The 16,529-nt window shown below is 38.7% G+C and overlaps 1 protein-coding gene across 2 annotated transcripts in view; it reads left to right on the top strand.

Annotated features, from left to right (window-relative positions):
- Positions 1 to 16,529, top strand: part of LOC149242029 (putative vacuolar membrane protein YML018C) — a 261,890-nt gene that overhangs the window by 151,246 nt on the left and 94,115 nt on the right. For both annotated transcript variants that reach the window (XM_089374124.1, XM_089374123.1), the window contains 3 exons: positions 4,726 to 4,943; positions 5,132 to 5,202; positions 5,404 to 5,505. In XM_089374124.1, the coding sequence (XP_089230250.1) occupies positions 4,726 to 4,943; positions 5,132 to 5,202; positions 5,404 to 5,505 (391 nt within the window). The remainder of the gene's footprint in view (positions 1 to 4,725; positions 4,944 to 5,131; positions 5,203 to 5,403; positions 5,506 to 16,529) is intronic.

The raw sequence follows: 16,529 nt of genomic DNA, 5'->3' as shown, positions 1-16,529 counted from the left end.
AATGCTATAAAGTATTAGAGGGTTGGAAAAATTAATAATCCCCTCATGAGTCAATTAATTAAAATTTCTGGTTAAAATAAATTAAAATGTCAAAGCCAAAAATTTAATTAATTTAGGTCGTAGGAAAAATTAAATTCTCCAACATTTAAAATTAATGGGTTTTAAACTCTTTAATTTTTGGAGGTCTCCGACCAAGAGAATATTGAAAATTTCAAGATATTTTGGACCCTTGGGCCTTTAGTTAAGTCAAAGTCAATTTTTTGAGGCAATTAATTCAAAATGATCATTTTTGAGTTAATTAAAATAAAATTAAAAATGAAATTTGAATTTCTTAAAAAAAATAACTTTATTTCAATGGTGATGATTAAAAGATCATTTCATCTTCATCAACGGTTGAGATTTCTTTGACGGGGATCAAGCAAACTACCGTTGGAGATTTTTTCTATAAATTAGAGGTCTTTCTCTATTATTTTGGATCCGATTTTTGAATCGTGTACTTGCGCTCTAAGAAAGCTCTTGTAACTTTTTCTGATTAATAAAACGCAAAGACTTTGGGGTTTATGACCGTGGTGGTCCTCTTTTAGATTTATGCGGTAATATTGCTCTTAATACTCTGTTGTTTTTATTTGTATTTGCTGGATAATAGCCTTTGAGGATTGATCTGTGCACAGGTATTTTGCACAGATTTTTGGGTTTTTAAAATATCATTTTGATTTGATAAAAGTAGCAGATATCTCTATTTCTTGATGATTTTATGATCATTTTGAATCTATTATTCTAACAATCAGATATAAGTGTGCAGAAGTTATCATTAAGGATTTGGGCGTTTGGGGAAGTTCTCAGTTGGACCAACTGACTCTCAGATTGCAAAATCTAAAGAGGCTACTGTTTTTTAATTTCTCAAGTCATCTTACAAAATATTTTATTTGCAGGGTTTTTCTTGGGCTTGTGCTTTTATTTAAAATTTCCAGTTTATTTATTAATCTGTGCAAAATTGTATAAATCTGGCTAATAGAAGGCTTTGATCTGCAGATCTGCTAGATCTGTAGAATATCATTGTAGATATCAAATTTTTTAATTCATTGGGGTTTTGGGTATTTATACATGTTTTAGGGTTTTCTATCTTTTGTTTGTGCAAGGACAGATCTGAAGATTGCAGGTGATTTTTGTGGATTTTGGAGATGGATTTAGGCCCCAGAGGGCATCTCCATTTTGTTTGCAGGTTGAAGAGAAATTTCAAGAAGATCGTGGGCAATTTTTTTTAGGGCCTTGAGGTCCTGCGCTGGCCATCTCTAACTCCCTTTCTCGGCCTCCCTTCCTTTCCTCTCGGCCCTCATTCACGGCCTCCCTTACCTTCTCGGTCTCCCTTCATTCTCGGCCTCCCCTCATCTCCATCTCTCGGCCAAGGCATTTCCCTCAAGCCTCTCTTCTTTCATGTCCTATCACCATAATTTTGTCACTAAATTTTTCGTAAAAATTCCCAAAAAAATTTAACAAATTTTTTAACAAAAAAATTTCCCAAAATTTTTCGGAGTTGAATATCTTCAGTGACCTAGGCAGCTTGTTTCCAAGTTTCATCAAGCCCTTAAGGGGTGATTGGTGCACATCCTCTAAACCTTTCCTCGTTTCATTTATTTGATTGAAATCAAGGCTAATACTGATATAGTTTTTCAATTAGCTGAAATTTAGCAACAAATTTAATTTACATCTTTTACTATAGTGCATTTCAGAAATAGAATTATTTTTAGAAACTTTTTTGCATTCTAATTGACAAATTTCTGAACATTGTTTCACTACTTTTCGGTAATTTATTTCTGAGTTTTTTAGATCAAATGCATCACTAGTTTAGAAATAGTTAAACTCAGAAAAATTCTGAATTGTTAGTTATTGGTTTGTCATTTGAAGTTTCTGCTGTTACATATAGAAAAAATATGAATATTGCATGGTAATAGGACCACTAGTTTAAAATATATTGTTGGCATTGAGATTTGTTTTAAAGAGCAGGGTACTAGGCTAATATTTCATTGATGTAATATGAGTTTAAACCACTGTTGATAATATCGGCGATATATCGGCGATATTCGGAAATATCGCGATATTTTCGGCAAAACGATATATCGCCGAGAAAATATCGCGATATTTTCTGTTTTGAAAATATCGGCAAATATCGGCAAATATCGGAAAATATCGGCAAAATATCGCGATATTTTGAAAATATCGGCAAAATATCGGCTATATTTAAAAATTTGAAAAAATTATTTTTTATGCTTGCCGATATTTGCCGATATTTTGCCGATATTGCCGATAAGATATTTTCTGGACCCTCGCAGATATTTTCCCGATACCGATATTATCAACACTGGTTTAAACACTTAGTTTTATTTCTGAAGTACATTTGTTTTTTACATGCTCATTAAAAACTGATTAATTTAGTTTCACTTATGCATCCAATGATCTTTGATTGAGTACTTCATGCAAATGGATTTTTGAATATTAATTGTTTTATTTCTAGCATTTTATGGTGGTTTCATATTGTACATTTCAGTAATTACTTGTGAAAATTTACATTTTACATTGCCGGTATAAGTCTTTGGTTTCACACTACGATCTTTTTTCTGATCTTTAAGTTAAAAGGAACATTCAAGACATATTTCAGAAATAATGTTAGGCCCTCCTTATGCCATCACATCATTTCACTTTGCATTTGCATACTAAGCTAGTACTTGCTCATTAAAATTTTACTTCCATGCATAAGCTTGGAGGATAAAAACATTAAGGGATCAAACTTAGAAGAGACATTTAACTAAAATTAACCAAGTCCCTGCATTTCACATAGCTTTATGTTTCACATTTGCATATAAGATAGTCGAATAATTCAACAACAGTTTCCCATCCTTTATTTGGACTTTATTTCCTTCGCAAGATAGTTGACTCCACAAGGCACTGATATCATTTTTCTCAAATATAATTGGATCCTTCAAAATCTTGCACAATCTAAAACAAGTATTGGTTGCTTAACTGTGTCTCCCAGATTGGTTGGTTTCCAACTAATCTTCCGTCATTCCATTTCCATAGGGTCTACCCCCCTTAGTATGCTATTGGGAGACAACTCAAACAGAGAGATTGAGGATCAGTGTGACAGCCGCTGATTTGAGCCGTTGTCGCGGTGCCTAGACATTCTGTGTGATAACAAAACCCATGAGACAGACAGTACAATAATAATTTTATTTTTTCTTATTTTCATCAATTACATAAAATCACAATTACACATGTCATTATGAAGACCGAGCCTAGTTACACTTTTCAACAGTGGGAACCCTTGCAGCTGCTTTGACTTGGGGATTTTTTGAACGTTTGCAAGGTGTAGCTTATCATTCAAAACCTTTTCTCTTATCTATCTTGACCTTGGATGAGCCTTTGTCTCGGCATATCTCTCAACCCTAGGTCTCGTATAGTATTTCTCTCAAGGGGTTTTTCATGGAAAGCCATTCTAGCTTCTCCCAAAGCTCCCACCTCAATTGAGCCTTACCATTGAATGAGCCATCCTTGCCCCACTTCAAACCCTAGTATAGACACATCAATCAAAAGTGAGGGTTACTGAAACTCCCCCTCGGTGAAAATCCGAGAAGAGAAGGGGACATAGGCTGTTGTCATAGTGGGCTTTTGTCCCAAATTGTTGTTGTGCCCTCTAGCTCTAGCCTATATACTGGGCTGGCGAGATTTTGCAGCAATAGGAACCATACCAACCACTAATCAAAGCTGCATGAAATATCATCTAGCACATCTGAGATCAGGGGCATGGGGAAATGATACACCATTGTGAATGACTGATGAGCACAAGAATGTAATTGATGAGTGGAGAATAGCAGGTCCAGGCTGATAAGAAAATCTCGTCCAAGCAGCAACAAATCGCACCAAGTGTGTCTCTATGGATATTGCTTGAAGGGCAACAATACCTTTTGTTAATTCATTGATATGGTGGTTGTAGCCATGGAAGGTGTATCTATGATATATCCACAAAAATGGTGGCAGTATGAATGGTGATTGGAGCATACAACGGTTTAACTTGATGTGCACAAATTTGGCTCTTATGCTATTACGAAGCATATAAGCTCAATAATATTTAATCTCCAAAATTGGATAAGAATGAATGGCGATTGGAGCATACAACGGTTTAACCTGATGTGCACAAGTTTGGCTCTTATGCTAGATGGAGCATATAAGCTCAAGAATAATTAATCTCCAAAATTGGATAAGAAATAATAGATACAAATGTATGAAATATGTATGATGGGATGATTTACATTGAATGTCTCCTGAATAGGAATAACCTAAGGGGTGCCTTTTTATCTTTTATAGAAAGTTTGTGTTCTTTACTTATTTATATATTTTTATTTATTTTTTATTGGTTTATTTACTATTATATTTATCTATTTCTTATCTTTATTTTATGTATATAAGGAAATGCACAGAGGTGCAAATCATGAGTTAATACACATCTAGGGCAGAACCCACTATTTCTAAATTCGGGTATTGTACAACACCTGCATCTGATCTGAAACCGTGCGTCGTGTAACTTAGCATAGTGTATATAGAGTTTTGATGTTAATGAATATCTTTTCATCTGTCAGAATGTGTATCAAATTTGTATTGCTCAATTTTAGACTTCAGTCTATATTTTAATACTTGCTTTTTTTTTAACTAAAATATATTCACTAAATGCAGTACCTATCAAATGCTGCCTTGGCACGAACAAGTGTAGCAAGTACAACAGTACTGTCTTCAACATCAGGACTTTTTACACTCTTTTTCGGGGCACTCTTTGGAGAAGATTCCCTTGACATTGCAAGAGTTGTATCAGTCTTTGTCACCATGGCTGGAGTAGCTATGACAACTCTTGGAAAGACATGGGCTGCAGATGAGTCAGAGTTAAGTACTTCCAGGTATGTTGTCCCTTCCTATGCCGTTTTTGCATGCTGCCATGTGATACAGGTATTATAATCAGGAGTCTGGTTGAGCTGTGTCTGAATACTACTTTAGGATAAATTGTTCTTTTGTGGACTGTAATTCATCATACCTTTTTTCCTTCGTAGTTGTTTATCGTTCTCTTCTGTTATATTTCGGTTTGCAGTTCTGGTCAACATTCAATTATAGGAGATATATTTGGACTTCTTTCTGCAGTTTCATATGGCATTTTCACTGGTAACTTCTCCCTTACATTACTATATTCTTTGGGAATTTTTTTGGGTGCAGCAGGTTTATGGGTTAGATAAGAACTTACAACTATAATTCCTAGTATCTGATGCTTCCATTGGTCTATATGGGTGGTGGGCAACCTGGTGTTTTGGGATAATTTTGGTAATTATTTGTATGTTTATGGATACTTTTCACATGACTTTCCAGTGCTGCTCAAAAAGCTTGCTGGTGCAGAAGGGGAGAAGATGGATGTGCAGAAGTTCTTCGGATATATTGGATTGTTCAGTCTGGTCACCCTTTGGTGGCTTGGTGAGGGAAATCGTAGTTTGTCAAATTTTGTGTGCTAGATTTCAATACCTTGTGAAAATTTTTATGCTACCTGCAAAAGGTTGTTACTCAATTTAATAGACACATTGACTGTTGTTTATTTATGCAAGTCTGGGAATTTTATAATTGTGACTATTTGTGAGTTGGATTCTTTGTTGATAGATGAATGCGATTTGTAAAATGTGGTATAGTTTTCCAAGAGATCTGATGAATAATTTTTGGTCACCTTTCCTTCTTGTATGAGTGTATAAAAGGAGACCAATGTGAATTCCAGACAGGTCATGTCTTGCATTTTTTTTAATGTTATACACAACCTAAATACTTATTACCTACACAACAGAGCGGTGGGGATAATATGGAAAACTGTCTGCTGTATCTACTATCACTATAGCAGATTGAAGGACATGGTATTTTTTTCATTGATTTATTTTTGTTAAGATCATGATATGCATAGTGGGTTACTTTTTTATAAATTTGAATTATTTTTTGACAATAATAGTACCTAACATCAATATATGCTGCACTAGAGGAATATATATGCTTTACAAAGTACTTTAATTGAGAAAATTCTATGGGAAAACTGAGTTTCAATATACGGATGTGTGGAGTGGTTTGGATCTTTGGGATCGATGGATGAACCAGCAGCCAGAGTACTATTGCCTCCATGATTGATCCATAGGATTTCAGTAGAGAGGATTTCTGTTATATAAAAAAAATAATAATAAATATAGGCTAGAATAATTGAATAGAGAAATATTCATAAAATAAAAAGAAAGGTAATGAAATAATAAAGTAATTTAATAGAAAGTCATAACCCTCCATAAAGGGTGCCAAGGCGCTCCCCTTACACATATTTATTTGGGACCCTCGTTTGTACAAACTCGTCCTTTTTCAGTCATATATATATGTATGTACGTATTTTTATTATTCTCAATCATATTGTCCGAGTAAATAAATACTACATGGGTATCAGAGCTGTAAAACCTACCATTCCAGCTGCTACCGGGCATACTATCTGTATGTTCTGTACATGTAATCCACCGCAGCATATGCCTTATGACCCAGCCACACTGTGGCCACTCTACATCTGTACTCCAGCGTGCTGTACTGTTCTCCAGCTCTGAATTTTGGAAATCTGTATACTCAATTAAAAGAGTCATCTGGAGATCAATTAGACCATATGGCCAGTTACAGTGGAAAATAGTAAATCCGTATACCAGTAATTACTTCATATGGGAACTATTAATTAATGAGTACATCGATAATTAATTAATCTATAAAATTGTGATTAATTGATCTGTGCAACAATAATAAAATAAGTCGAATAATAAGAATTTAAAGCAGTCAAGATTGGTTGCAGGATATCTCCTCCCAAATCTTGAAAAATAAGGGCAAGAGAAGATGTAATTTCCTGAGTGTAGGAACTCTAAGAATAGCACAAGATGTACACTTTAAAGAAGTGTTGATAATATCGGTATCGGCAAAATATCAGTGAGGGTCCAGAAAACATCTTATTGGCAATATCAGCGAAAATATCGGCAAGCATAAAAAATGCATAATATATTCAGTTTTTTCAGTTTTTTTAACATATAAAGCAATAACAACATGAAATAAACACATTGGTACATAAATATGAAGAAAACATTGATATATATGATGTCAAATAGAAATGATACATCAAAGGCGATACCAGATCCTGCTGATCCGTGATAATTGTCCAATCAAGGACTCAAATGTGGAGAACCAATACAAAATAACGTCACATATATAAAAGTATCTCATCATCATGAATTATATGTAGCAAAACAAATAAAACTAGTAGCTATCTATCTGAAATCAGTGCCCTCCCCCTTTTACGGGAAAATATGATGGGCTGTTTGCCAGGCCTGCCCCTGCCCCTACACCTACTGTCAAATAATGAGTGCTAGGTATGGAGCTGTGCTCTCCTATATCTATAGCAGATGGTGTTGATGTTGATGCTCCCACAATCTCCTCCTCCTCCTCGTGTTGCTCCTCCCCCGAGTCCTCCTCCTCTTGCTGCCCCTGTTCTAATGGATCATCTGGCTCTAACCATGAAGATGACTCCTCCAAGATGGGCACCTCAGACTCCACCCTCCACTGAGACAATACATCAATATTGTCTAAGGAAATGGCATCTGGATCCTTTGGTGCTTCTATTTGCTTCGCTCGTAGTCGGATATTGTAATGCACATACACTAAATCATTGAGGCGTGTGAACTCCAACCTGTAAGAGTGTCAAAAAAACTAATGAGTTTTGAGTCTTGACACTTGAGGGTCATAAATTAAAAATTAAAAATTTCAATAAATGTAATTGCTCAACTGAAGGTTGAAGCTCAAAGTTATACCTATTGCGTTTTTTTGAGTGTATTTTCTCAAATACACTCCAATTGCACTCACACCCTGAAGAGCTACATGTTTGACTCAGGATTCTTATCGCCAATTTCTGCAAATATTGTGCCCTTGCACCATAGCTTCGCTACCAAATATCTACAACAGAATAAAGAAATAAAAATGTCAAAAACTTAAAACATAATTAAATTTTCAAATAAAAGTTACATAATTGAAGTTTAAAAATCTAGAATTCTAAATAAAGTAATTCTAAATTGAAAATTCTAATGAGTGATGACTTGTCACTTACATGGCATGAAGACGGTCCTTTCCCTAATAGCATCATCAAAGCAAAATGGGCCAACACAATCCTGATAAAACTGTATCTCGTGATTGATTTTGCTATGAAGCTTAGGATTAGGTACCATCCTCTGAATACAGGAATGGAGCCTTTCCATCACCTCACCATCAAAATCAAAGGCGCATTTGTATGAAAATGCGGGGTTGAGGAAGAACCCCTTCATCGATGCATGAAGGGGTCGATGAAGCATCCCTGTCCACCGATTATCAATCACATCCCATAACATCATATGCCTATCAAGCCCAATAGAACCCTTGTCTGCATAATAAGAACGAATGGCCTCCTTGGCCCTATCCATGGCTTCATACAAATAAGCCATTGTTGGCTTGTTCCCATTTACCAATCTTATAACCTTTACTATAGGTTCACTAACTGAGCATGCTTCTTCTACTCCTTGCCAAAACATGTAAGTGTACACCATTTTTGCAATGGTTCTCCCGTCCTGTCTTCTGTTGTATCTACAATCACGTCACTCATCAGAAACAAATATTTGCTTCAACTCGAACTGGCATCGAAACAAAGACTGAAGAGTAATAAAGTTGGTGGCAAAACGTGTGATTGTAGGACACTACAACTCCTTGTTTCTAGTGTATCTCCTCATGAGGCTATGAACAAAATGTTAAAATTGGCAACTAGGGCCAAACTCCATGTGGGTCATCTTATTTATGGCAGCTAATATTTTTCTTGGATTCCTCTCTCCGAAAGGTGTAGGATTGATCTAAATATATCCGATTTCGACATGTATTTATGGAGATATGGATTTATTTATATTATTTGACAAATTGTCAAGGTCGGCTAGCAAGCAAATTACCCGAGCTCAACCTCAACGTTGCATTATAAATAGAGGTGACCCCAAGTCATTTGGAGTACACACATCTCTTGTGATCTCTCTCCACTCGTTTGGGTTTGGAGGAAAGAGAGGTCTAGAGGGAGAGCCCTAGCTGCAGTCCTAAAGGAAGGAGATCTAGCTGTAATTATGGAGAAGATGCCATGCCCTAGCCGCAGTCATGGAGAGCCCTAAAAGCAGTCTTGTGAGGAGGTCTAGCTGCAGTTAAAAGGAGACGTCTATACGCAGTCAAGGGAGAAATCCATATGCAGCCAAGGAGGAAGCCTAGCCGCTGTCCCAAAGGAGATCAAGCCGCAGTGAAGAGAGGCTCCTATTTGCAGTCCAAAGATGCCCTAGCCGCAGATCAAAGGAGCCCTTAATACACACTTAAGGAAGGCCCTAATCCGCTGTCCAAAGAGGTCCTAATCCGCTGTCCAAAGTGGCCCTAAATCTGCAGTCATAAAGAAGCCTTAGCCGTTGTCATAGGAGAGCCCTAACAACAGTCTTATGAGGAGGTCTGGCCAGTCTAAAGTCTAAACAAAATCCTATACGCAGTCTAAAGAAACCCTAATCTGTTGACTAGATGAGGCCTAATTCGTAGCCAAGGATAGACACTAACGCAACTAAATGAAGCCTGTTGACAGTGTGAAAGGAGAAGAGAATTTTGGGTTGCTGTAGGTGACAACACCGTCATAGAGGCAGGACTATTTGGGCATCCTTTTGTGACTGCGTGAAGCTGTTCTCTTCTTGTAGGAGAGCCGAGTTAGAGGAGCTAAGGGACAAATTTGTTGGGGTCTTGTTGGAGGGACAAGGAGTAAGGTTTATGCTCCCTAGAAGCTACAGGAAGACTGTGTGTTTTGCCACAGGCCATAACACCACAGTGAAGGATTGTGTATGGGTGTTTGAGGGCTTATATATATGCCCAAATCAACAACATACCCAAGGAGTTGTCCTAGGCTGTTTTTGATGACTGTTACAATAGTGTTTGGTGCCCTAATCAGTCATCATGATGACAACAACAAATCTATTATTGACTGTTTCCTATTTCATGAAGCAGTGACAACTAGTGTAGCAAGAAGGCATCAGAGTTCTGGGAGATGTTTTGGGTCAAGGTTTGACAAAGATTGGCTCAGTTTGTTGAACATACTGTTGATACCATATGAATAATCTTCAGAGGAAGATTCTATCCCGTTGGACCAACATTGTCTTCTTTGGTCAAGACTTTGCTACTGCTATCATAAATATAATTTTGTATATTTTTACTATCTCTCTCTTTGCTAAACTATTGAAGACTATAAGAAGAATTGATCAAGGGTTTCCCCACATTGGGGTTTGTCCTTGGCTGGTGCCACATCTTGTGTTCTCCTGTCTTGGCTTGTCTTCTACTGTTTATGTTTATGTTCTATCTGCATTTTACTATCATGCTAATATGATTGCTAATCTGGACATTGATATTGGGCTAACAAGAAAATTAAAGTAAGTTGCTCTTAAGCATATCATTAAGTTCATTAGCTAAGTGGGATGGTACCAGTGAAAGCCCATGGATGAAGTACATGAAAGACACTTTAGACTGACTTAAGCTGTAGAGTAAGAATTACTAACCGTAGAGTAGAACTATTAGCCTTAGAGTATATCTACTTATTTAGTCTTAGCTCTAAGTACTTACTAGCTCTACCCTATTGTTCCATACGTGCAACCCAAAGCGAGTAACTAAACTATAGAAGTAGTGAGTTATTAAGATAGAACATACCAAAAATTAACATGGTATTAGAGCTGATGTGAAAAAAAAGCCCAAGCAAGAGTGAAGGAGCAATCACTGAAGACAGTTGGAAAGGACAAAAGGCTCAATGGATTCCTTATTCCACTTCCCGGCTGAAGACAAGCTCCGTGAAAAGTCTGACTATCATGGATGGAAGATGCCTCTTGATCTGACATTAGAAGAACAAGAAGTGTTGGATTATGTGAAGGGTAAAATCCCTGAGCCTCCATCAAATGCACTGGTTGCTACAAAGAACAAGTACACCAAGGGTGAAGTCAAAGTGAAGAAGATTATCAGAGATTCCATTGACAAGTTTCTCGTGGCCTACATCTCCAATTTAAACACCTCCAAGGAGATCTACGACATATTTGTAAGCATGTTCAAGGTTAGTGATGCAAATCAAATTTTGTTCCTAAAAAATAAGTTGAAGGATATTAAGAAGGGCAAGGATGAGCATATTCAATCCTACTTCTTAAGGATCGCTGAGATCAAGAATGATCTTCTAGCGATTGGAGAAGTCATTCCTGACAGGGAACTACTAAGTTACTATCACTACTCTTGGAGGGCTTCCACCCGAGTGGTATATATTTAGAACCACTATTCTCAATAATGATCAAATTCTGGGATTTGAAGAATTGATGTCAAGATGCATTTAGGAAGAAATAAGAATGGTGGAGCAAGAAATGCCTTCTAATAGAGGCAACCCCACTGCTTTCTCCACTCATACCAAAAGGAGAAATAATGCAGGGTCTAAAGGTCACTTCAATGGAAAGCCCGGATCTAAGGGTGGAAGGAAGGGCAGATGCTTTGCTTGCAATAAGTTTGGCCACTATGCGAGGGAGTGTCCAAATAGAAGGGACACATCGCATGATGATGATCACAATCATTCCAGGGGCAACTTCAACAACAATGATCGAAGGAATGACAAGTTCAATGGCAAAGGAAAAAGGAATGCAGGATATCAAGGAAATGGCGACCCTACAAGAAAGCAAGGAACTCCAGGTATGAAGAATCAAATGTTGTTTCTGATAAGGAAAAGGAGTATTATCTTATATTGGCCTCTCCACTACCTTTCCTCCGGACACTTTGGGAAATTGGGTTATTGATAGTGGTGCTTCAGGGCACTTCACCAGATACAAGGAAGCTCTCTCTAATTTGATAGATAAGGAGACAAACTTGGAGATTATTCTTGGAGACGATGCCACCTATCCCGTAAAGGGTGTAGGGAATGTTACTCTTCAATTAAATCAGGGTAACATGATTCATTTACAAGAAGTTATTTATGTACCTGATCTCAAGAAGAACCTGGTTTCCATTTCAACAATGGAAGACAGGTTATAAGGTAGCATTCATCGATGGAAAGGTACGTGTTTGGAAAAGGAATTTTAAAGATGCTTTTACTCTTGGGTTCAGGGTTGGCACTTTGTATCAAGTTGCAAGAAGTCCATTGGGGGCCATGTCTTGCGACACATCTCTTCAATCTGAACTATGGCACCAGAGGTTTGCCCATCTTCATTACAAAGCTCTTCCTGATGTGAGACAGATGGTGACAGGGATGCCTGAATTCAAAGAAGAGCATGAAGGTATATGTCTGGGATGTACCGAGGGAAAACTTAAAAGGGGACCATTCTCCTCTAGTAATAGCAAGACCACAGACGTGGATCAACTCGAGGGGCTTGAGGTTCATGATCAGGAATCTCATATAAGCAGGATGAAGAAAGCTCTCTATGGTTTGAAGCAAGCACCCCAGGCTTGGTTTGAGAGGATTGACAATATCTGATGAAGCTGAGATTCACTAGGAGTGAAGCTGATCCAAACCTTTGCTTTAAGGTTGTGGATGATAGACCTCTCATACTAGTACCTTATGAGGACGATCTCTCTCTAATAGGTGCAGACCCTCTCATTTACAAACGTAAGAGGGAGTTGGATTCCGAATTTGGAATGGTGGACTGTAACCCTATGACTACCCCGATGGAGCTTAACTTTAAGAAGTTATGCGATAGTGCTGCTGGACCTGAATTGGGAAATGCCTCTGAGTATCGTTAACTCATAGTAGCATTGATGTTCTTGTTGAACTCCCATTCGGATATATGTTGTGTAGTTAACACATTGAGCCTATATATGGTTGAGCCTCATCTCTCACATTGGATTGGTGCCAAGAATCTTCTGAGATATCTTCGACGCACAATCACTCATGGATTGAGATACACTACTAGAAATATGAGGCTGCATTGTTATTCTGATGCTGATTGGGCAAGCAGTGTGGTGGATCACAAGAGCACTTCTGAGTGCAGTTTTGATATTCTGGATGAGCAAGAAGCAGAAGTCGGTTGCTTTGAGCATTGCTAAGGCCGAATACATAGCTTCAAGTATGGCTTCGTGTGAAACTGTCTGGTTGAGGAAGCTCTTCAGTGAGTTGTTTGGACATGTGTTGGAAACCATCATGATCCTTTGTGATAATCAGAGTGGGATCTGGTTACCAGAGAATCCTGTATTTCATGATCGCTCCAAGCACATAGACATCAGGTACCACTTTATCCAGGATATGGTACATCAAGGAGCAATAAGGCTCCGTCGCATTGGGACTAGTGTGTAGGTCGCCGATATTCTGACGAAGCCCCTGGGAAAGGTCAAATTCTTGACTTTCCGAGAATGACTAGGAGTCATGGAGAGACCCTCTCTTGAGGGTCCTGTATGATATGGATATTGAGCTCTGGGAGCTTTGGGGGGCATGGGGTACTTCTTGGAGTGATGAGCAACCATAGTGTGAGTGGTTCAACCTTCCCCCTAGTGGTTTGCTATGTAGGCAGGATGAGTGGTTCAACCTTCTCTCACTGAGACACAATCATAGGATGAGTGGTCCAACCTTCCCCTAGTGATTTGTTGTGTATAGGGTGAGTCGTTCAACCTTCCCTTGGGATACCCCTTGGCAACATGTAGGCAGGATGAGTGGTTCATCTTTCTCCTGCTAAGACATCCCGCCCATGCAGTTTGGGACTCATGGGAAGTACCTCTCATTTGGCCAATGAGTAGGGAAATGAGGATAGGGACCATAGTATTACCGATGGATGCATCGTGTACTACCGTACTGCCTATGCTAGGATGATATTGATCTATGATCAATTGGAACTGACTTCGGGTTAGTAAGAGTGGTATGAGACACTCTCTTTATTTGGGACTGATTTTGGATCAGTAAGAGTGGTATGAGACACTCTCTATTTGGGACTTACTTCGGGTCAAGTAGAGAATGGTATGATACATTCTCGATCACTTCTTCATAGTTCAGCAGAGCAGACCAGTGCAGGGCACTGCATTGATGGAAGCGATAGTACAGACTGGCAGATGGATTAGCAGATGGAGTTCTCCCTAGTTGAGAGGGAGTGTTAAAATTGGCAACTAGGGCCAAACTCCATGTGGGTCATCGTATTTATGGCAGCTGATATTTTACTTGGATTCCATTCTCTGAGAGGTGTAGGATTGATCTAAAGATCATCCGATTCTGACATGTATTTATGGAGATATGAATTTATTTGTATTATTTGACAAATTGTCAAGGTCGGCCAACAAGCAAATTACCCTAGCTCAACCTCAACGTTGCATTATAAATAGAGGTGACCTCAAGTCATTTGGAGTACACACATCTCTTGTGATCTCTCTCCACTCGTTTGGGTTTGGTGGAAAGAGAGGTCTAGAGGGAGAGCCCTAGATGCAGTCCTAAAGGAAGGAGATCTAGCCACAATTCTGGAGAAGAGGCCATGCCCTAGCCACAGTAAAAAAGAACTCTAAAAGCAATCTTGTGAAGAGGTCTAGTCGCAGTTAAAAGGAGACCTCTATATGCAATTAAGGGAGACATCCATATGCAGTCAAGGAGGAAACCTAGCCGCTGCCCCAAAGGAGATCAAGCCACAGCGAAGAGAGGCTTCTATCCGCAATCCAAATGTGCCCTAGCCACAGATCAAAGGAGCCCTTCATATGCACTTAAGCAAGGCCCTAATCCATTGTCCAAAGAGGCTCTAATTTGCTGTCCAAAGAGGCCCTAAATCCGCAGTCATAAAGAAGCCTCAGCCGCTGTCACAAGAGAGCCCTAGCAACAGTCTTATGAGGAGATCTGGCCAATCTAAAGAAGCTCCTATACGCAGTCTAAAGCAACCCTAATCCGCTGACCAAAGGAGGCCTAATTCGCAGATAGACACTAACGCAGCTAAATGAAGACTGTTGACAGCGTGAAAGGAGAAGAGAATTTTGGGTTACTGTAAGTGACAACATCGTCATAGAGGCAGGACTGTTTGGGCATCCTTTTGTGATTGTGTGAAGCTGTTGTCTTCTTGTAGGAGAGTTGAGTTAGAGGAGCTAAGGGACAGATCTGTTGGGGTATCGTTGGAGGGACAAGGAGTAAGGTTTATGCTGCTTGGAAGCTATAGGAAGAACATGTGTTAGGCCGTAGGCCATAACACCACAGTCAAGGATTGTGTATGGGTGTTTGAGGGTTTATATATATGCCCAGATCAACAACATATCCAAGGAGTTGTCCTAGGATGTTTTGATGACTGTTGGAGAACTGTTACAATAATGCTTGGTGCCCTAACCAGTCATCATGATGACAACAACAAATCTATCATTGATTGTGTCCTATTTCATGAAGCAGTGATAGCTAGTGCATCAAGAAGACATCAGAGTTCCGGGAGATGTTTTGGGTCAAGGTTTGACCAAGATTGACTCAGTTTGCTGAACATCCTGTTGATACCATATAAATGATCTTCAAAGGAATACTATGTCCTGTTGACCAGCATTGTCTTCTTTGGCCAAGACTTTTCTACTGGTGTCATAAATATCAGTTTTGTATATTTGTACTATCTCTCTCTGTGCTGAACTATTGAAGAATATAAGAAGAATTGATCAAGGGTTTCCCCACATTGGGGTTTGTCCTTGGCTGGTGCCACATCTTGTGTCCTCTTGTCTTGGCTTGTCTTCTACTATTTATTTTAATGTTCTATCTGCATTTTACTATCATGCTAATATGATTGCTAATTTGGACATTGATATTGGGCTAACAAGAAAATTGATGTAAATTTCTCTTAAGCATAGAACGTACCAAAAATTAACGTAAAAGCATGGTTATAAATAAACTTGGGGACACTCCTAGCCATATCCTTCACCTCCTTGATGAAGGAAAGTTTCCCCATATCCTCAAGCAGTAATTTGATACAATGTGCTGCACACGGAGTCCAGAACAATGTGCGGTGCCTCTCCATAAGCATCCTGTCAGCAGAAACATAATTAGCTACATTGTTTGTTATGACTTGCACCACATTCTGCACACCAATATCCTGGATGAACCCATCTAACAACTCACATATCATTGTTGCATCTTTTATATGTGCTGATGCATCCACTGATTTAATAAACATGGTACCTTTAGGACAATGTACCAAGAAATTTAGAAGGGTCCTACCCTTCCTATCTGTCCAACCATCAGACGTCACTGTGCATCCAGACACTTCCCATGTTTGTTTCATCACCACCAATGTAGAGTTGATATCCTGCTTTTCTGCTTGAAGAATTGGTCCCCGCAACGCCTCATATTAAGCACTTTTGTACCCTGGGCCCACAACAACAATAGCATCACACATTGGCTGCCAAAATGGATTGGTTTTGGTGATGCTGAGAGGTAAGTCACTCCAGAAAAGACACCTCCCCATAACTCTATCTGC

This window comes from Pinus tabuliformis, chromosome 8, assembly GCF_031772625.1.
Source record: "Pinus tabuliformis cultivar Carrire ecotype Pingquan chromosome 8, CPIR1, whole genome shotgun sequence".
Classification (NCBI taxonomy): domain Eukaryota; kingdom Viridiplantae; phylum Streptophyta; class Pinopsida; order Pinales; family Pinaceae; genus Pinus; species Pinus tabuliformis.
The sequence above is the reverse complement of the archived record's forward strand: the minus strand, read 5'-3'. Positions and strand labels throughout refer to the sequence as shown.